The sequence below is a fragment of the Semicossyphus pulcher genome, unplaced genomic scaffold (assembly GCF_022749685.1).
Source record: "Semicossyphus pulcher isolate SPU_LCO1_2020_fin unplaced genomic scaffold, fSemPul1.0.p SCAF_19, whole genome shotgun sequence".
Taxonomy (NCBI): domain Eukaryota; kingdom Metazoa; phylum Chordata; class Actinopteri; order Labriformes; family Labridae; genus Semicossyphus; species Semicossyphus pulcher.
Genome location: NW_027211692.1, coordinates 3,824,003 through 3,839,332, shown reverse-complemented (window position 1 = coordinate 3,839,332; position 15,330 = coordinate 3,824,003). Strand labels below are relative to the sequence as shown.

The 15,330-nt window shown below is 42.0% G+C and overlaps 1 protein-coding gene across 1 annotated transcript; it reads left to right on the top strand.

Annotated features, from left to right (window-relative positions):
- Nucleotides 1-318: 318 nt before the first annotated feature.
- Nucleotides 319-14,808, top strand: kcnk6 (potassium channel, subfamily K, member 6). The gene is made up of 3 exons (XM_069668579.1): nt 319-708; nt 6,892-7,284; nt 13,281-14,808. The coding sequence occupies exons 1-3, from the start codon at nt 393-395 to the stop codon at nt 13,529-13,531; spliced, it is 960 nt and encodes a 319-aa protein (XP_069524680.1). The 5' UTR covers nt 319-392; the 3' UTR covers nt 13,532-14,808.
- Nucleotides 14,809-15,330: the final 522 nt, after the last annotated feature.

Here is a 15,330-nt window from a genome sequence, read left to right as displayed (position 1 = left end):
TGAGGAGAGTTCTTGTCCTTTTAACTTTGGCCAAACTAATAAGTAAAAAAAACATTTAAGATGGATTAAAAAAGCTTAGTCTGAAAATATCTTTAAATCAGTGGTAAGTTTTGTTTAATAAATGTGCTGTTGAGTGACAGACGCTTGAGATTGAAACTGAAAACACCTTTCCAGGCTCCAGGATGCACTTCCAGGATCCTGAGCTGACCACACCCTCCTGCTTCACTGTGGGAGGAGGATGAGCTGACAAGGAGGGGTTCAAGTTCATTTAGGACAGCCCCTAAAAAGTTCCCACACAGAGAGGAAAGAGAAGAAAGAAGTCACAGAGACAGAGAGGGAAGCCCCGGTCAGCAGCTCCACTGATGTTAGTCCTGGAGGAGTAAAAACCAGACATGCATTCAGCAGGCAGGTCGTGGCTGCTGCTCACAGGCTTCATACTCTTTTATATCATCTACCTGCTGTTCGGAGCTCTGGTTTTCTCCAGCATCGAGCGGCCGGTGGAGGACCAGCTGCGAAATGACATGGAAGCCCTGAAACAGGAGTTTCTGAACCAGAGCTGCGTCAACGCCGCGTCCCTCGAGCGCTTTCTGGTCAAGGTGCTGACGGCCAACAAGTACGGCGTCTCCGTCCTCAGGAACTCCTCCTTTACTTCAAACTGGGACCTGACATCCTCCATGTTCTTCGCCAACACTCTTGTCACCACTGTCGGTGAGTTCAACCAAACTACAGAGAAAGTTTTGACGAGAAAAGTCAACTGGTGGCGTTTTTACGCAGGACGCAAAACAGCCTCATGAAAAACGTCTAAATTCAAAATCATGTAGACTTCTATAGACGTCTATAGACTAAACGAAAACATCAATTTAGGGACTTTTTTCTTGAATTTAAGCCATGCAAAACTTAAATTCCGATAATCATTTTATGGCGTTATTTTGCCACGTGTCAGGGATGTAACAGTCAAGTTGCAGCTGTGTAACATTAAGTTTCAGTCCGCTGTGATCAAAACAAAAACAGATACCTTAGCAGAACTGCGGCCCAGGGAACAGTGAACAGATAATTTCCTGTCAATATCCCTTAAAAAGTCCCCAAATCTCTCTTTACGCAGTCAAACTGATCAGAGGGAATATCCAGGGGACTTTTATTGTGAAAATACAAAGCAAATGTAAATGAAGGCAGAGAAAGATGCGGATGGTTTTAGTTTTACTGACTTTTACCAGAAAACTGCAGGATCTGATTCTGTTTGTTGTACGTGACTTGGTGCGAACATCCACAGTGCGGTATGTAGATATCTAACTTGGATGTGACAGGAAGTGAAGGGTGCAGCTGGGTGAGAGCAGCGCTGACAAACATCACAGAGCTTTTTGTGCCACAACAACATCATCATCTGCAGGTGGCTGAGCTGTGATATTATACAGTGTCCCTGAACTATTCACCCACAGGCACACCCAAGCACTGATAGGCACACTTCACCCACATCATCTTACTCAGTGGATGAAGGCGCTCTTTGTTTGTTAGTCTCTGGTGAAGCTGCACAATATCGCAACAAAGCATCAGTCAGTGTGAGAGAGTTAAATCAGGTACTAGCTGCTTCCTTATGTGACGTGAAGTCTGTGCTAAAGAGGAACAGGAAATCATATATAATCCCTCTCACATCCTTAAGTCTAAAATTGAGCGTTTACCTTCTGGCTGTTTTTTTTGAGGTCTTAAATGTGGAGTGAAAAACTGTTCACAAACTCATGTCTTCCATCTTTCTCTTAGAATTTAATTCGCTGTGTGACTTGGTGTGACAGTGTGAATGAGATTAGCTCCTGATGTGCAGGTTGCCATGTATGTTGTAGTGTGTGTTTGAGGGGTCAGAGGAGGTCAGAGGTCAAAGTTGGGATTTCAAGCCCCCCGAAGAAATCAATGCTTTGTTGTTTTGAGCTGCTGTGCCATTGCTGTCATTGGTACTATGGAAAGTACCTAGTGCCTACTAAGCCACCATGTGATCTGGTGTCACTGATGGTAGATGAATAGATAGTGAAGCCTTACACACATTAAAGAAACAACATCCTGCTTCACATTTTAACACACAGCAGCTAATACACGGAAACCACCAAGTGCAACAACAGTGGAGACGCAGAGCTGTTGGTGATTTAGTGGTTATAATTAATTCTTCTTGCAGGATTTTCCAGCTGTTCTGCTCCTTTAGCTGATGCTACAGATGACTTCATCCTTTATTTCAAACAGTGAGCAGAGATCTGCTTTCTTTTCATTTGATCTGCTTCCTGTTTAAACAGGATGTGGAGACCAAACATAGAGTCAGAGAAAACGTACAAACAAGTCTCTTTAAGTTGGACCGAGGCCAAAAACATCCAACGTATTTTTACTTTAGATTATGAATGCATTTACTTTATTCACATCAGGACACATTCACACAAACAGCAGGTCAAATTGAAACTCGGGTTTCATTTGCTGCTCTACAGGCTCCAAAACTGAAGACTTAACACTTGGATCTAAGTCGGACTTATGTGACAAAAACGTGGGAAACTCCAGGAATACGCTTAACTAATCAGCATGGGTTGGAATATATACACATACAACTACTACATTCCTGGAGAGATATTCACATGGGAAATATAAATGCAGTAATTTGTCACACTGATTCAAAAAGATAAGCACACTGACTATCATAGACTGAAAACCATTTATAAAGTCCACGTTTTGTTTGTTTTTTATCTTTAAAGCATTCTGAGATAAAATATTCAGGAACATATAAAAATGCTTTTTAAACCACAACATGTCACAAAATGCAAACAAACAATGAGTGCAAGGAGGATGATATAACTCACACCAAGGAATCTGGCTTTATACATGTTACTGAAATCATGTCCATGCATATGCAAGTCGAAAATAATAATATTGGATATCAAAACTATAGAGTTACATGAACGTAAGAGGGAGGAACCAATGTGCCAAACCCTTTTAGTTGATAGATTTATGTTGTAGGTAATTAAAGTGCATTAGAGCATTTAAATTGCTGTGTCCATTTTAGAGTTCCAAAATCAGAAAGACGTCACTTGCAATTTGCTTATAATGTTTTTAACTTGGGTTTAAAAGTTTACACAGCATCGATTTCGTCTATGCGACCAGGACTGGGCAGCAACATCCTAGAAACATAATACAGAGGAACCCTGGGAGGTTTTTACTGCAATCTGCTGAGCGATCTGAGCAAACACTCAGAGTCTCGTTCACAGGCGCGCTGCAGACAAACAGACGCTCACATGGGCACCGAGGAAATGCAGATTCATGCGTGAAGCAGAACTTAAGTGACCCTGAAGTTAAGGAGAAGTCTGTTTGTTCTGTGTGATGCATGAATTTTATTCACAATACTGCAAGTGTTTCCCAACTGTACCGCTTAAACAACTTTTATCAGAAGTGAACACACACGAAAGGCCAGGTCGTGTTATACTGTAAATCTTCATTGCATAGAATAACTGTGTAAAACTACAGTAGCTTTAGTACGTTACAGTGGAACCTCAAAGTTGTTCTGCAGCATCAGATTGTGGAAGTTGACGGGCGGAAGTAATTTTAATGTTTTATAAAGCTGTGAGAAAGGTTAAAAAACTGTCTGATGAAGCCATGAGTCCTGTTTCTGTCCTGTTCGACTAGTGATGTCATCCATGTTTGCTAGCTTGCAGTCTTCTTTTCCCCCCCCAGGCATGAAAACAATCAAAAACCTTCAATGAGTAATTTTTGAAGACAAACAAGTTTTATTTTCTCCTCAGAGGGAAACAGAAAAGCAGAAAATCCCATCACTACGCCTGTCCAGAAAGTTTGTGTGTGTAATCTGCGTCCAACCAGATTAGATTTCTCTAAATCAGCCTCCGGATAGAAACTTTCATTTAACTCCTGTCTCATTAAATGGAGCTTAAACAGTTTCACCGCAGCTGATGAGAATTAAATGTATTGTTCTGAAATGTGTATCAGCTATTAATGAGTGACAATTAAAAGTGAGAGTGTCACATAACAGAAGAAACTGTAGGGTCGGTTTAAAACAATAGATCAAGCTGAGTGTGGCAGAGAGGACGTTACAGCACAGAGTGGCACTATGTGGAGTTCCCTGAATTCACAGTCACTTCATTGTACATTCAGGTTAGCTGTAGTTGAACTGAACGTGTGGACTCCCCCTGAATTCTGCAGAGTGTTAAAGCCCTGAAAGAACTATTTACAATGTATGAAATACCCCGCTGGTGAGGGCATCACCATCCCAGTGTTTCTGCAGTCGTGTGGCGTCGTGTATTTGGTGCTTTGATGGATGCGAAAGCTGTTTTTGAAACATTATCTCTTTGCCTCAGCGCAGCACAAAGGATCGCCTGTGCTATCTCTGCAGACATGAGTTTCAAGGTCCACAGCAGCGGTGTGATAGTACTATCAGGTTCATACCACCGACGGCTGCTCAGTCAATGTCAACAAAAACTTTTTGCACAATTCTTCAATCATCTCATGTTTTTGTTGTCAAACGTGATGTCAGAGTTACAGCTAACTGTTCACATTGTGTTTTTCTGCTGCTGAGCGTTTGTGGCGAGAGTAACCTGCAGGCTGAGCGAAACAAAGAAAGCTTTGTTCTGATCGCATCAAGTTCTCTCTTCTTCAGGCAGCACGATTTAAACACATCCTCCAGGTGTGGCCAGAGATTATCGGAGATTCATTTTATTGAGGATGTAATCATGTTAGTTAAGTTATTATGAAAGCTTGTTCTCTGGAACAGAACGTTTCCAGGGAAGCTCCAGTAAGATCCAGCATCCATACTAAAAATGCATGCAAATACACATGTACCAACATAACTGGACATCACTGGTGAATAACTGTAATTTTTGCTACTTATATTCCAATAAAATGTAGCTCAAAGAGAAACACAGGTGCAGTCTGCAGGAAAGAACAGCTGTGTTTCTGTTTGCAGCTCTTCGTGTTCTTCAGGAAGAGGATGTTTTTGTGCCGTTAAAGTTGTTTTCAGGCTTTTGTAGACGGCTCAAAGCAGCCATGTCAGATGACTGAAACCCCAAACAAACTCTGTCCCAATCAAATTATATTAAATTATGTTCTTGTGCGAACACTTATTTTGCACAAATGCAGGATGAAGCCATCTGACTGGTCCGTACTGTTCGGATCACTGTGGCAGTTTTATGTGCCTGAGTTGATTGTGCGTTTGTGTATTGTTTCTTTACTGCTTCTGTATTGTTTTCATTACATTTTTATAGCGTGTTGTTACAGTAAATTTCTGCCTCATGACAGAAGAAACAGTGTTTAGATCGGGCCCAGTCAGAGGCTCATTTCAGCTACAGCAGTTTGATTGCCGCCTGGTACAGAATGTCTCCCTGCTGGCAGATTTTCAGTGAGTAGTTTGTGATGTGAGCCGCAGGTTTATGTCTCTCCTCCAACATTGGTTCCATGATATTGACCACAGCTGCTATTTTTCAGTGCTTTCTAACTGAAACATCAGCTGCAGCTCAAAACCAAGCGCCAATCACATCTTGTTACCTCTTCTCTTACAAGTATAGAAGCTTTATCTGATTCTACAGCAGACTGTACCCATGACGGCATGAGGGATTTCTATTCTAAAACTGTACATAAAGCCTCATCATAGTTCTTTTATCCTTCCAGGTTTGATCGGTATGTCTCTGAAATTTCTCCCCTCGCTTCAATACAATTAAGGTGAACGGAATGTGAAAATACACTCACCGGCCACTTCATTAGGTGCACCTGAAAAATGTAATGCAGTTCAATCCAACAGCTCTGCCGTGGATTCTGCTTCTGTGAAGTTTAGTTTTTGTTGAGCTGTGTTTTGTTTGAGAGTCAGAAGTCTGTAAATTCAATGATGACTGAACACAATTATATTGAGATGTGTCTCTCTTTTTGTCCTCCCTGATACATACACGAGGGGGCCAGAGTATTAGAAACACCTCTGAATATAATGCAGCTCAGTACAGCTCCACCACCAATTATGACTTTGACACCAGAATATTATTGAACTAAAACCTCTATGACAGCTTAGAACAAAGCATGTACATTACAAGCAACATAAAAGCAAATCTCATGGCTGAGCTGGTGTCTTGGATTACATTAGATTTTTCAGGTGTACCTAATGAAGTGGCCGGTGAGTGTATGTCTCTGTAGAAACAATGTCCTTGTTAATGCGGATAATTCTCAGCAGACACTCTAAATAGTTGTCAAAGAAAGTGCTTTCTACCTAAGAACTAGTTCTTTGCCTCTCAGGCAGCAGCTTCTCTCCAGGCTTTCCCAATCACCTGCGTGATGGAGGTTTGTAGAGGTGTGACAAAACTGCTATGTTGATTAACAGTTTAAAAGAATAAAACTGGGAAAACCCAAAATAAGTCGGCACCACGGTAACTCACCTGCTACGTTTTAAGGCTGAGTCCTGATCACAGCAGCCAGAGTTTTATTCCAACCAGCCCTTTGCTTCATGTAACCCCCCCCCCCCCCCCTGCAGCCTGCCTTTCCTGCTATTCTTTAGTTCTTCTGTCCAAAGAAGGCGAAAATATGCCCTAAAAATAATCCCCAGTATACACAGGTAAAAAAAACTACATATTAAATATTTTAAACAGAAATACATTGAGAAATAAAATATGTTGTTTCATAAGAGTTGCTGTCGACACTTTAAGTAAACAACCTCCTAAAAGTGTTTGTGGATGCGAAAGCAGCCTCAAAGCCTCTCACACACTTCAGAGGCTCAAAAAGAGGAATTAAAACATGAGATCCGTCAGTCAGGATGAAAAAAGCTTTAAGGTATTATAAATATAAAGATGCTGGAAATGTCTCTCTTTTCCTGCCCTTGTAACGGTCCTGTTCTTTGTCTTTTCTGTTCTCCCCCTCCTTCTCTTCTTTGTCTCCCAGGTTATGGTCACAACACTCCTCTGTCTGACACTGGGAAAGCTTTCTCCATCGCCTACGCCCTGATAGGAGTCCCCTTCACCATGCTGGTGCTGACCGCCTGCGTGCAGAGGCTCATGTACCCTCTGGTCGTCGCTCCCGTCGGCCTCCTGCAGCGATCAGGCATGGAGCCTCGGCCGGCCACCGCTCTGCACTTCCTGTTGCTGCTGGTTCTGGTGGTGCTGTTCTTCTTCTTGGCCCCGGCAGCCGTGTTCAGCACGGTGGAGATGACCTGGTCGTTCTTGGATGGCGTCTACTTCTGTTTCATCTCGCTCTGCACCATCGGGCTGGGGGATTTCGTTCCGGGGACGCATCCTACGCAGAAGTACAGACCGCTGTACCAGGTCGCTGTCATGGGTGAGTGAAGTTTATTTTCCATCCCTCGTAGATCACACATCTATCTGTCCAGTCAACCAAACTGAACGCAGCCTAAAAACTCATTATGGTTAGGTACATTATGGTCATACTAAACTTTGTTTCAGTCATATTTGGACTTTAAATTTAGGCAATCTTTTACACTAAACTCTATTGAAACAGAGATCAAATGGTGAATGTCAGTGCACAAGTCCTCTTACTGGCTGAGTCTGTCAACTAATGTCTTGTGTGTTGTAAGTAATAATTTTTTTAATTTCATCACTTTTCTGTCATATTACGTTTGATGAATTTCCCCTAATGAAAGTTTAGTCTGAATGTTTCTACACAGTCACAGAGTCCGGCTCACACCCTTCCTCCTCTCAGGCGATCTGCAGCTTTATGTTTGATAAGAAGGTGTTGTCTCATCATGATCGTTTCACAATGCTGTTTTTATATCAGTATCTGTTTACAGAGCGCCGAGTCATGTCCGACATATTAGCTTTAAATGCATGCCTATGACTTCAATTAACACAGGTGGAGCGTGCAAAGTCACACTCACATGTGTCACTTAGAACGGACACGTTAGGCTTAACATCACAACTCGCTGTCGCTACCCGACCAGTTAATTCAGTACACCCTCTGAGGACACAAACTGTTGATGTCGGATCTTCTACATACATGTTATACAGAGTAAACAGATCCAGGTAAGAAAAGCAAACAAGCTATGCAGCTGCTTGTGTCAGCGTCAGAGAGGAGTACAGCCCTGCCCTCCACTTTTAATGGTCTGCTTTTATCTGAATATCCGCAATCATCATGGTCATCCGCCGGGGGCGGATCCAGACCTTTTTGACTGCGGTGGCCCAACTGGGGCACTGACTTATGCAGGGGTGGCATGAAGTATGTGTATAAGCTTAATTCTTTAAGGACTCAAACAGAAGATGTGGTCAGAGTAACAATTTAAAGTACTAAAGGAAATGTGCCACATTGAAATGGAAAGAAAGCTACTAGCAGCCTGTTGCAACACAGCCCAAGTAGTTGATTTCAGGGTTAGGGAAGTCCCGCCTCTGACAAGGCAAATAGCCAATCCTAGTTTAGGATTAGCTGCATCTAATGAAACTGTGAAGAATAATTACGCTTTATAACAAATGGTAAAGTGCCAAAAAACACACTTCTGCATCAGCAGAGGCAGGTAGGAGGAGGAATGCAAGCTGGTTAAAATAATGAAGGATTTATACTTAAAGAAAGCTGCTCTGCAAATGTTTATGGGGAAGGAAATGTATTCAAGGCATTCGTTAGACCTCAAGGATACACACCATGTGTTTGAGTGAGCGCTGAATGTAAACATAACTTGTTTGTGTTCACAAGGAAACTCCACGGGGAATCTTTGAGTTGGGTCATTCGAATCTTAGCTGCCTAGCAAACACACAGCAGCTAACCTGAAACAACAAAACTGTTAATCATTTAAACAATCGTTGACCTAACATGATGAACAGATAAGCTGTAAAAACTCTTGGATGCAATAAGTAACATTATCTTTTCTATGTGAAATTAAAATGGCTTAATATTGCGGCTGGTTTACACGCGACCGACATAGAAACTTCGGCAGCCTTGGCTTCATCTTGTAGGAATCTTTATAGATTCAATATAAACAGATATTGCGATCTAAACACACATTAAACGTTTTAAAAGCACACAGGGTCATTAGAGACTCTGCAGGCTTCTTCCCTGTGATTGTAGCTTCACTGCAGTGATGAATATAACTACACACCCTCTGCACTTGTGTTAGAATGACAGGAGTCACATGACAGGCTATGAGTGTGGTGTGGTTTTGTCCTGTGAGGGTCACACCAGGCTGCTACATGCCTGCAGAGCTGTGGATGAGAGCAGATTCTCTCTGTTGTGTCCTGCAGAGACACAGAGCTGGAGAGGACAGAAGATCACACTGTCCTCCTGGAAGACACTCATCTGTTTTCTGCAGACACTTATCCTCATCTTCTTCCTTTAAGAGAAGAAAGAAATGGAAGATGCATTGTACAAAATACACATTTTTAATACAAAGACTTAAGTAATAAATGGTCTGTGCAGATTGTATAATGCTGACATATCAACAGTTTTTTTAAAAGGACATCAGATATGATTTAAAAAACTCATGATGAGTGTTTCCTGCTCTGAGGGAAGCAGCTGACCCTCTCAGCTGTGCGTGCACTCTTCATTCTCACCTCTGATGTGAGAAGTAGCACCTCACACTGCTTCTCTTTTTCTCTGTAGCAGGTCAGGGGGTGACTGGTCGCTTCCCCAGAAATAAAGCTGCTCCTTGAATGTATCTGTTAGCTGTCCAGAAAGTGAAGTACACTCTGATGTCAGTAAAAAAGTATTAGCAAAATGTATAACTTTGTTTGTAGTTTAGATTTATGTTGCTCAGAGGGTGAATCATGCTGACTTTGGTGATCCTCCAAGGTTTCTTCTGGCTTCAGCATGAGGTTAAAATGTCTGGTGTCGAGTGAAATGTCTCAAACTGTTGGATGGATGGCTGTGTTGCTGATGTTAGCATTTAGCTCTGTGTGAGCCTCACAGAGCTTCTATCTCAGCTCCAGACTCTTGAGTGTTCTTACTGAGACATGTCCTTTCTATTTATAGAGTTTATTTCCATCATTGTGTCATAAATTTGGCAACTGTATTGTGTGAGTCATTTTTCATCACTGTTACTGAGTAAGATGCTAATTCGCTTAATTTCATCCCTGCAGCAAAGCTCCGTCTAGAAATGCAAAGTGATGTCTGTGTGCAATGGGCTGTTTTTAGGGTCTAGTCATGTCAGCTGTGAAGTAAGCAACAGACCAAATGTGTTGTTTCTATCAGGAATGTGACACAGGACAGACAGGAACATATAATAAGTTAGTGTGGAAACCACCTTCGTGCATTCTCACTGACATGATTCATATGATAAATGTGCTCCTACATGAGACCTTGCAGCGGATCCTTGTGGTTCTTTGTTGTTAAGTTGGAGACATCACTGTCACATGATGGAGGTCATTTTTATAGTCGCGCTCTTGTTTTTCAGCTTTGTGCGGGTGTTTCTCTGAGTTGGAATGAGCGTCTAAAAGTAGCCAGGCTTTTGTTTCGTTCCCAGTTATGAGAGAGCTCTACAGTCACAAACAAGGAGGTTGTGAAAAAATGAGTATATGCTGCATTAACTTAAGTTTTTGTACAGTTTTGCTCATTCTTCAGCAGTGATTTGACAAAACAAAGAAAACACCCTTAAACTGTTGGGTTTCTTTGGGCGTTCGGGAGCATTCGTTTAGTTTGACCACGATGCTTTCATGGTCAGAGGGACCCACATGGACCCGCTGGAAGTTGCTGTTTTCTCCTTTGTGTCCTCAGATAATCCCTTGACTTCAGTTTGGAAGGATTCCCTGCAGTTCACACGGAGCGGCCGTGTTGTTTTCTCTCGTCCTGCAGGCTTTATTATATAATGATGATGATGTTGGTCAGGTTGAGTCAGATTAACCCAAACAGCTCCTGCAGGTTCTGAGGAGGATTAGTGACCGACTGACGGACGTGGCCTCTCGTTCTCACAGCCTGACGATGTGACGTCTTTTGAAAACGGTTGTTTGTACAGGTGCTGTTTGATTAAACTGCTTTACACAGAAACTCGTTCTGGTAAACACACAGTGTTTGCTGTTGTGGTTACTTAAAATGAGGGCAAACTTCTCTTCAGTATTTTTTATTTGTCACAATCAGCAGTAAGAACAAAAAGCTCCTTTATCCTCAGAAAGACAAATGTTTCTCCAGTTTTATGTCCTGATGTAACTGAAGAAGTTTCTCCATTATGGCGTCATGGTCGGCCTCAAATAGTTGATTTATTTTCCCGAATATCTTTTTGTCCTTGGTAAAGGTTTTACTTTATTGACTTCATCGGCATTTTTTCCCGAGACAGATGCTTCCTCAGACAGAATCCGACTTTTACGAGTGGAGGAGGACGTTTCAAATGAAAGTATTAATTCTAGTTATTGTCCAACCATAATCTATACATTACCACATTAATACAATGTGTACTGATTCTGAGGTTATCCAATGCAAAGGCCCCAAACATGTGGAAACTCGCTCAACATAGTATTGACCTGAAAAAGTTAAAAACTGCTGTTTTAAGGCTTTTTCATGACACCACAGCATTTCTAGTTTTGCTGAGGAGCAAATATTTTGGTGGGTTGTTTGGAGTTTGAACTGTCAAAGTCCTGCTCTCTACTGTGATGAGGACAAAAATAATACAGGAGCAGTTAAAAATGAAGGATAAATAGTTGTTCAAATTGTTTAATTCAAGTAAAGTCGCTCATTAAAGGGGATTTATGAGGATTAATAAGGTGAATATAGAAGCAAAGTTAACAGAATATAGGCAGCAGATGTTGACCCACGGGTACCTCAGGATTTCCCCTGCACCACTGACGCTTCACTTCTCACGGTAACAGTACAGTTCTGGATCTGAGGCCTCAGTAATCCTACACTGTTTTCTTTAACAGTTGGCCTACTTGTGTAATGACAGAGCATTTTCCCGGACCTGAACTCTGAGGTTCTGTGGAGCCGTGAAGTGCACACATGTGACGGGAGAAAAGCACATGGCTTCTCTGTAAGGCAAACACAAGAATCAGAGCAGAAATAACAAACGTTGAGTACATCTTGTTTTCAACTCTGGCACCATCTCCAGGGCTCTTCTGTCCTCCTTTTGGGGAAACGGATTTAATAAAATAGTTTGCTCCTGGCACTTTTGTATGTCAGACTCTGGCATTTGTTCCTCAGCTCTTTCACAGCCACATTTTCAGAACTTGAGCATCATCAACCCTTTTTTTAAGATGTCAGTGTTTGATGTCATTTCACAGTAGTCTGTCTTGTCTTTGATCCTCACAAAAACAGCAAGAGTATTGTTTCTCACTGGATGATTTTAAACCCAAAGCTGAAAAGTGTTTCACTAGACTGAAACTTTCAGGTTGAGTTAGGTCAGAGGGAGATCTGTGGGTGCGCTCCTGACTCACACAGTGCAGCTGTCAGACAGTTGTGTTTGTGGCTTCGACTGTATTCCTATGCAAAATGGCGCATGCCTCTAAGAGGAACTTGATCGACAGCTGTATAAAAATACCAGGTGTTTCTTTCAGTATTGAAAATGTCTTTTTGAAAACAATAAATTAAAGTTAAAAAAAAATGTTTTATGCATGCACAATATTTAAGCAGCTTCCCCCAACCTTGACACCACGTAACAAATGGAGCGATGCCTGCGAGCTAGTTCAGGCTGGCAACTCGAGCTGCAGTTGACATGCATCACTCTCCACAGTCACCTGACAAGCACTTCCTTCCAATTTGGCGTCTATTTTAGCTGCTGGATATCCGGTCTCTCCCTCTGCTCTGTCATTGCCACCGCTGCCCTGAACCAGTACTGCGCTCATACTTTCAGCCCCAGCATCCACCTGCAGCCTCCAACTAGGAGGGGTTTAAGATATTGTCTCATTACTCCTCAAATTTCTGCACGTTAAATACATCTGTGAGAAGTGATGAGGTCGGAGCCTAGACACACTAAACATTTAAAACATAAGTTGTCTGACTGAAATGCACTTTAATGTATCTGTAACTCACTGGTGGGTCAGTAAAAGCATTCTGATATTCAGCAGATGTTTATAGCCAAGCCAGCAGTTTTGTAAGTGTAACCTGAAAACAAAATGACAGGAGAACAAAAGAGAGACAACTTTGCTGTGTGGAGATTGAAACCTAAAGCATTTACCTGTTGTTAGTGTTGAGAAATTACTAAGCATCGTTTGTAATTAAGTGAATTCACAGGTCATCAGGAAAAGCTTCCTTTTCATTTTTATTCTACATATTTGTTTGCATTTTCCATCATTACCATATTTATCAAAGAGCTGTCAAAGTGATTGCATTATTTCAAACCTTCTGATTCATCAAATATTTCCTTTGCTCTTCTCCTCCTGTGTCCTCTGTCTCTTTGCTCCTCCCTCCAGTCTACCTGTTCGTGGGTCTGATGATGATGTACCTCCTGCTGCGCACCTTCCACAAAATGGCTGACCTGCACGGCCTGACTACCTTCCTGCAGCTGCCGCGATGCGAGGAGTCCGACCTGGATGAAGAAAGGGAGCCCATCGTGGAGAACAGAAGTGAAAATCAGACGCCTCATTACGTGACAGAAAAAGAGGCCAGTAAACCCCTGGAGCCGGGATCACAGCCGTCGTACAACTCCATCAACAAAGGCTGAGAGGAGGCAGAGACAGGAAACGAAGCTCTACCTCTTGCACCTCTGAGACATAAACTAGGGTTAAAACTCCCAGACTGGTGCGCTGAATCTGGATTCTTGTCTTAATTGTCTCATTCATGTCGTCTTCTTAAGAAAAACAGGAGAGAGCATCATGCTGATGAAGAATTAAGATGAGTTCAGATTCAGCCTCTTTGAGAGGACCACCAAACTATTTGTGAACGGTTACATTGATTTCTGCACATGTGGAAGAACTATCCTTACTTGACTACGGCAACCCGCCTGCGCTAAAAGGCACATGTCCCTTTTCCTCTTCATCACTGGTGCAACTGTGGTGCGTTTACAGCCTCGGCATAGCAGATGAAGGGCTCAGACTTTGGATAGATGGTTGTTTTCTGATCACTTCAGTTTTTGTCTTTGCTTTTTGTGCCTCATGTTTGGGTCGCTCTTTCAGGACTAACAAACAGTGTGTGTAATTGCCAAACAAAGTCTGTGGGTTAAAATTTCATTTCAACTGTATGAGAAGCTTTAACACCTTCAGCGGCATCTGTTTTTATTTGGGTGAAAGGTTCAGTCACTTCTCTTCATATTTCATAGATGCACTCGGTGGCCAAAACACAATTTACCAGACCGTCCGGTAAGATTTATATCCAGGGTCGGCATAAACTTACTTTACTTTAATGCATCTTCACATGCATGAATGACCACAGCTGCAGTGAAATGACAAGTGCATCTGTTTTTTCACTTCCTCAAAGAAAGGTCAAATGTAGACCTACGCTGAGCATTTCAACAGTGGGGACTTTAACTGGAACATTGTGGTGTCTGGGTCAGCCTCAATAAACACAGGAACTCCAGATGAGTGCTGTTTTAGCCTCAGGAAGGAGGCCCTCCGCCTACATGGTGCCTCCCCCTGGTGTCTACATGACGGTATAGCAAAATGTTTTTGCTCCTCTGGAACAGAAATAAAAAGGGTCAAAGGGTTGGAACAGAGGGACTGAGGACAGGATAGAAAATGATGGTTAATAAAAAGAGCTTCTTTGTGGTGATTGAGGGCCTGATTCATTCCGATGGAAAATCCACCAGAATGAACATATGAATGCACTTTAATGTTCACTTGAGTTGTTTGCCATCAAACTTGTAGTTGAATGAACAGGCTAATCATAACCTGATCCAGTAAAATCATTTGTCCTTCCATGTTGGTTTGTATGTTGTTGTTTAGTTATGTCAGTTTAACGTGCTCATTTGGGAAAACCAAACATTAAAAAAAGGTTTGCCCTGTTTTTATGTTGTCGTGTTTGTTGTTAAAAGCATGTGATCCTCATCTGCTGTTTCAGAATCAGTTTCATTGGTCGAGTATGTGGGCACACACAAGGAATCTGACTCTTAAGTCTCAATGCAATTTGACATACTACACTTAAAAGGAGGACAGGTAACACAGACACTGAGGCACTAAAAACTAAAACTACTGTAAACAGGCCTATGGATACAAATGTATATTACAAAGTATTAATTTATATGTTCAAATATTTACTTTTTTTGCAACATTAAACAGGCCCTCGCACCTTCGAGCACGTCGGGGTGTGCCGTAGTTGACATACAAAAATGATCATGTTTTAGACCGTGATTGAGGGAGTTACATGTCACTTCCTGTGCCCACTAGGTGGCGTGCAGTAAGTGTAGACCACACTTAAATTTCATGTAAGAATTTACAACGTGGCGCTGTAACTGAATATTTGCATGTAGATGTTTTTAGGGGTGGCCCCTGATCATGGTGAGACATTAAAATGTGTCTTTCAGTCTGA